This window comes from Pterocles gutturalis, unplaced genomic scaffold, assembly GCF_000699245.1.
Source record: "Pterocles gutturalis isolate BGI_N339 unplaced genomic scaffold, ASM69924v1 scaffold36896, whole genome shotgun sequence".
Classification (NCBI taxonomy): domain Eukaryota; kingdom Metazoa; phylum Chordata; class Aves; order Pterocliformes; family Pteroclidae; genus Pterocles; species Pterocles gutturalis.
This window is the reverse complement of record NW_010099045.1, coordinates 2,146-8,457: the sequence shown is the minus strand read 5'-3', so window position 1 is coordinate 8,457 and position 6,312 is coordinate 2,146. Positions and strand designations below refer to the sequence as shown.

Genomic DNA, 6,312 nt, shown 5'->3' with positions numbered 1-6,312 from the left:
CAAGAAAGTCTGCCTCTGCCTCGTGTCGGGTACCCCCAGCACCCCACTGCTGTCCCCTCTCCAGCACCCACCCCTGGGAGCAGTGGCGCAGGAGGAGCATGTGCGGGTGCGGAGCTGAGCATGGAGTAACTCAGCGCACGGTTCACCCGCCAGGCAGCTGGAGGCAGCACGGCAGAGCTGGTTTGGGGCAGGAAACCCCCCAGGCCCATTTTTTGAAGTGAGAATGCTCCTTTTTCACTGCTGCAGAAGGATGGAGGAGCAGTCGGTGCCAGGGGACGATGCTTGGGGCGAGGAGGCTTCACCCAGCGGGGAGAAGAGATGCAGGAAAGGGGGTTCCCCCCATGCTAGAGCTCACGGGCCCCCAGAAACTCCTTCCTCAGTTGTCTGTGCTCCTGCTCAGCTCTTTGCTTCCCCCGCTAGCCTTTTATTCTCCTTAACTCTACCAGCACCATTCATTCCCTTGGCTTCTTGCCTGCTCTGATTTTCCTGTTGCAAGCTCACCTTCTGCTGGGTTAGAGACACACTTTGGGTGCAGAGCTGGGTCCTGGAGGCACTTTGGAGCTGGAGCTGGGTCCTGGAGGCACTTTGGGGCTGGAGTTGGGACCTGGAGGCACTTTGGGGCTACAGCTGGTTCCTGGAGGCACTTTGGGGCTGCAGCTGGTTTGTGAAGCATTTTTCCACCAGCTTTGCTTGCAGGAGCAAATGCCACATCTGCAAGACTGTGGGTTGGGGGTCCCTGGCCTTGGGGGGTGTTTCAGACCTGGTGTCTGGCGTAGGGGTGCCGCAGCCCTGGCAGTGATCTAAGCACCATCCCTGTCAGCCCCGGCAGTGAGCTGCGCACTGTCCCCATGCTCCGTCATGGAGTGGGGCTGGCTGGGGGAGCTGGGCTCTGCAGGGTCGGGAGGTGGACAGGAGCCTCAAGCCTCCCAGGACGTGGTACCCGTGACACGGTGAAAGGGTTGACCCTTTGATGTGCGTGTTGAGCCCTCTGTGGCTCTTCTGCTGTCATCCATCCTCAAAACGTGCCCTGCAAAAGCTCCCTGGGGTGGAGGAAGAGCACTGTGCTTCTCCACTCCTGTTCCCATCCCTGGAAGCTCTCCCAGGGCTGAGAGCAGCCCCAAGGGTCCCACACCAGTGCTGGATCCCTATGTAACGCGAGGTCCCCGCTGCCACACGTTGGGTCTATGGGTGCCTGATGGTCCCTGTCTGAGAAAGGGGGAGGCATCCAAACAAACCTCGCTTGTCTCTCCTGGGGATGGGAACACCCCTTCCCTCATCCCGTGGGGCCTCGCTGGGTGGACCTCCCCCAGGAGTGTCCTCAATGCCCCCGGGAGGCTCTGAGCTGGCACTAGCTGTGACGTGATGCTGGGTGATGCTCCCAGGGGCTTTGGAGATGTCAAGTGTCAGGAAACATGGGGGTCAACTGGGCTCTTGCCCCTCTAGCTGAAGATCAAGCGCTGAGCCATAGCCCTGCTGTCCCACGCAGATGTTGTCCTCAGTGCAGATGCTGCTCAGGGATGCGGCTTGGGCACAGGGAGGGGTGGGGACAGCAGGGACCTGGGTGACCACGGAGGCGACATTGTGTTTCAGGGAGCCCCTGACCCACCATGACGTTCAAGCAAGCATCCATGATGGCCCCGGAGGCCACGGCCACCACGATGCCTGTGGCCACCATGGAGAACTCCACCGAGGCTGCGGGGCTGGGCGAGAGCAAGGAGGACATGTTCACCAAGCTGAGGGACAAGTTCATGAATGAGCTCAACAAGATCCCCCGTGAGTAGCTGCCTCCTTTTTTGCATGTGTCCCCCTCCTCATGACTCCAACCACCGCTCCATTCCCCGTGGGACACGGTGGTGGTGTGGCTGGGGCTGGGAGGGGGGTGATGGTGATACTGGCTTTTGCCCGCAGTGCCACCCTGGGCCCTCATCGCCATCGCGGTGGTGGCCGGACTCCTCATCCTCACCTGCTGCTTCTGCATCTGCAAGAAGTGCTGCTGCAAGAAGAAGAAGAATAAGAAGGAGAAGGGCAAAGGCATGAAGAATGCCATGAACATGAAGGACATGAAGTCGGGCAACCAGGTGACGTCATTCTGGACTGCTTGGCCCCATCCTGCGCTTGGTGTTGTAGGATGATCCCTCCGGTTGAGTTACAAACTGTGTTGAGGCCGTTGTATCTCAGGCAGCAGAGAGGGATGGAGCCACCAGGATCCTGGGATGGGACAGTGCAGGTGTGAGCCTGGAGCTGGGACAGCAGCACTGTCATCCTCCAGTGCCTGGGGGCCTGGATGGGACCAGGCTCAGGGTGCTCTGGAGCTGCCAGTGCTTCACGTGAACCAGCAAATGTTCAGTTAAACCCTCACATCTCCCCACCTTCCTGTGAGTTGTCCTCATTCCATTGAACTCAGCTGAGAGGGGAGGAGCACCAGGCCAAACCGCCCACCAGTTTGGGATCCCCAAAAAGCCAGGGCTCAAGAAGCAGGTGCTGGTGCACGGAGCAGAGCTGGGGCTGTCTCCCCATTGTGGGGGGCAAGCAGGAAGAAGGGTGTGGGACCAGTGGGCTTGGGGTGACCCTGGCCATTTCAGTGCCCCTGACCCACGGCCGTTTGGAGGGGGTGGGAGATTTGGGGTGTCTGTTCCTGCTCTTCAGAGCCATGTGGGCACCACAGGCATGCAGGCAGGGCTGGCGAGATGAGCGCTGAGTGGAGATGCTCAATTGTAGAAACACAGAATGGTTTGGGTTGGGAGGGACCTTAAAGATCATCTCATTCCACACCCCTGCCGTGGGCAGGGACATCTCCCACTAGATGACACCTGTCCATCTGCATGCCCCCGTGGTGGTGGGAGATGTGGGGTGGGATTCCCCGATGGAGGGTGAGGGCTGCTGTACCCTAGGGCCGTACAAACCCCGATTCCCCACCTCGCCGTGGGTCCTGTGTCGATACTCTCTAACGTGACTCTCTTCCCTCCTGCTGCCCTGTCTGCGTGTTCCCTCTCCATCCTGGGACACCCTCCATGGTAAGTGCCACCATGAGCCTCCTTCTCCATCGGCTGCTTCCAGGGTGGGACAGGGGACCTGGGGACATGTCAGAGAGGTGATGAGGAGCTGGGGCTCCCACCCCACGGACCATGGCTTGGAAATGCATGGAAAGGGGTGGCTTTCCCTTAGACATAGGAGAATTAGGTTGTATTTCTATTACAAAGTTAATAAAATGGTGCTGCTGAACTCAGCACTGTCTGCAGCGCTCCCCCAAGCACGGGTTGGTGGGGGTGCAGTATCCCCGCACCCTTTGCTGTAGGCTGCTTGCATGCAGCCCCCCCCAGTACAAGCACCAGCTCTCCCACTGGGGCTGACCCTGCGTCCCAGCGCCCTGAAGCAGTCCCCCACACCATCGTGGCCGGACCAGCACCGAGCAGCCTGGGGGCTGTGGGCAGAGCCAGCGCCGCCCCAGGGCTGCTCTCCTGGCACTTTGTGTCCCCAGCAGGGGGGTCTCCTTGCCCCTCATGGGCAGAACCCAGGGGCTGTTGTGCCAGTAGGGTTGGGGTGCTGGAGGTCCCCAGCGGTGTGGGGATGGGGACCTGGGCTGTGACCCTGTGCTGAGCTGGGCACGTCGGCTGCCACTGCAGGATGAACAGGATGATGATGATGCCGAGACGGGTCTGACAGAGGGGGAAGGCGAGGAGGAGGAGAAGGAGCCGGAGAACCTGGGCAAGCTGCAGTTCTCGCTGGACTACGATTTCCAGGCAAACCAGGTGATGAAGGGACTGAGGTTTGGCTGAGGAAGCGGGGGAGTGGGGTTTGCCCAGGGAGGGTGTTTGAGGAGAAATCTCCCTGTTGGACCTGGATGGCATGGGAGGGAGGGGGGAGCTGGGTGCTGTGACATGGGCAGTGTTGTCCTGAGCGGGGCTGGGGATAAGCCCTAGACTGAAGACCCCCCCCTCTCCCTGCTCCAGCTGACAGTGGGGATCCTCCAAGCTGCCGAACTGCCTGCGTTGGACATGGGCGGCACCTCGGACCCATATGTCAAGGTGTTCCTGCTCCCCGACAAGAAGAAAAAGTATGAGACCAAAGTGCAAAAGAAGACACTCAACCCTGCCTTCAACGAGACCTTCACCTTCAAGGTGAGCATCTTCCTGCCCACAACACAGGACTTTGTCTCCTACTCCCATCTTCCCCCCACTGTGTCCCGGTCCCACACTTTGACCCTCACTGCTGGGAGTGGGTGGTCCTGGCTTGGGCCCCTCTGAGCCCGTTGCCAGCCTGGTGACCCTCTTTGTGCAGGTCCCCTACCAGGAACTGGGCGGGAAGACGCTGGTGATGGCCATCTACGACTTTGATCGCTTCTCCAAGCATGATATCATCGGTGAGGTGAAGGTGCCCATGAACACGGTGGACCTGGGCCAGCCCATCGAGGAGTGGCGGGACCTGCAGAGTGGCGAGAAGGAGGAGGTGAGAGCAGGACCAGCACGACCCAGGGCTCCTTGGCCAGGGGGGCTGAGGTGTGGGGTGCGCATGGGGTGAGCACAGTGCTCAGGATGGTGATTGCTGGGGGGTCCCACCTGACGGCTGTGCATGTCCTGGCCATGAGTGCTGGGCAGGATCTGCCCCTGTTGTTCCCCCATGCAAAAGCCTTTCTGTAGCAAAAATGAGAAGTATAAATGTCTTGGGTGCTGCACTGGGATGGGCCTGCCCCAGACCCAAGTGATGAAACCCTTGTGCTGGTGCATGGGGTGCCTACATCGAAGGTTGAACAGGGTTAGAAGGGACCTGCATGTGGGACGATGTCCTGACACTGTGGTACGATGCACTGGCAAGGTTTTGATACCTGCTCCCTGCTTTGCCTGGCAGCCAGAGAAGTTAGGAGATATCTGCATCTCCCTCCGGTACGTGCCCACGGCCGGGAAACTCACCGTCTGCATCCTGGAGGCCAAGAACCTGAAGAAGATGGATGTTGGTGGTCTCTCAGGTGAGTGTCAGCTCGTGGACATCCTCCTCCCACCCCACTGTGGGGCTCTCAGCAGCCCTTGCTGGGGAAGGACACTGGGATGATCAGTCTTGCGGGACTTGGGGAAACCCCCTCCAGTGTCTGGGACCTCCTGCACTGGAGTCAGCCCAAGGTCTGGCTGGGGGGCGAGGGGAGATGGGGATGGAATGAACCCCCCAACCTTTAGGAAGGACATATAGAATTTGGGCTGCCTCTGTGTCCAGGGCCAGGATGCTGCAGGACCTGGGTGGTGGAAATGCTCCTCTGCCATTTGCTCCTGGTCCTGTTCCTCCTTGGGGCCAAGAACCTCAGTTGACCATGTTTTATAGTGGAGGAGTCTTCCCAACTCCATCCCAGAGCTGAGCTCTCTGCCCAGGGGTCCTCAGCTCTCTCCAGACGTGCCCTAACCAGGAGGAGATCAGTACCTGCATGGATTGAAGGGTTCAGCTTCATTGCTGGGGTGTCCTGCTCCAGAAAGGGGAGGTGACAGGCCAGCACTCACTTGACTGTGCCCAGCCTTCCTACAAGGGGACCCACAGGATGCAGAAGAGCTCCATCCCTTGGCCAGTTGCTCCCACAAATCCTCTCCAAATATTTTGGCTTTGGCCTCCATCCACAAACCTCAGAGCACCTTTACTCGTGGAGGTCTCTTTACCCCATGGTGCACCTCATCCTGGGCTGAGAATTCTGGAGCCAGGCTGATGGTGTCCCCTGGGATGATGCACCCTCCTGCCCCCCCAGATCCCTATGTGAAGATCCACCTGCTGCAGAATGGCAAGAGGTTGAAGAAGAAGAAGACCACAGTCAAGAAGAAGACCCTGAACCCCTACTTCAACGAGTCCTTCAGCTTTGAGATCCCCTTTGAGCAGATACAGGTTTGTCCGATGACTTCACTGGGAGGTGGGCAGGGTGGGGGTGATGGGCGAGGTCCTGCCCAAGCCCATGTCCCAGCCCATGGCCCAACCTCCCCAGCAGCCTGAGCAGCTCCTGCCAAGCTCCTGGTCTGGTCACCCATGAAATATTTCCAGTCCCAACCTGGGCCTGGGCTGACGCTGAGGGCAGCTGGTGCAGGGGCAGAGGGGGAAGGCTGGGTAGCACCCATGGGAGATGCAACCCCAACCCAGATCGTGGCTGGAATGGGGCTTCCTCTGCTCCTGGTCCTTTAGCACTCACCCCAGGTGTAGCAGGGACCCCCCAGCGGTCATAGCAGCATTTTGGACCATTGGTAGGTGCCTTCTGCCCCTCCGTGCCCCCTCCCAGCCCCATCAAGCCCTGTAGCCCACAGCCCTTGCCCAGCCCCACACCACCCTTTGGTGACCTTTCCTAGGTGG

General features: G+C 59.7%; 1 protein-coding gene across 1 annotated transcript in view; it reads left to right on the top strand.

Annotated features, from left to right (window-relative positions):
* The first annotated feature begins 1,607 nt into the window (after positions 1-1,607).
* LOC104463034 (synaptotagmin-2-like) overlaps positions 1,608-6,312 on the top strand; it is a 5,159-nt gene continuing 454 nt past the window's right edge. Inside the window, 7 exon segments of the mRNA XM_010075210.1 lie at positions 1,608-1,773; positions 1,909-2,078; positions 3,633-3,749; positions 3,951-4,118; positions 4,279-4,446; positions 4,846-4,963; positions 5,723-5,856. Coding sequence (XP_010073512.1) covers positions 1,608-1,773; positions 1,909-2,078; positions 3,633-3,749; positions 3,951-4,118; positions 4,279-4,446; positions 4,846-4,963; positions 5,723-5,856 — 1,041 coding nt within the window.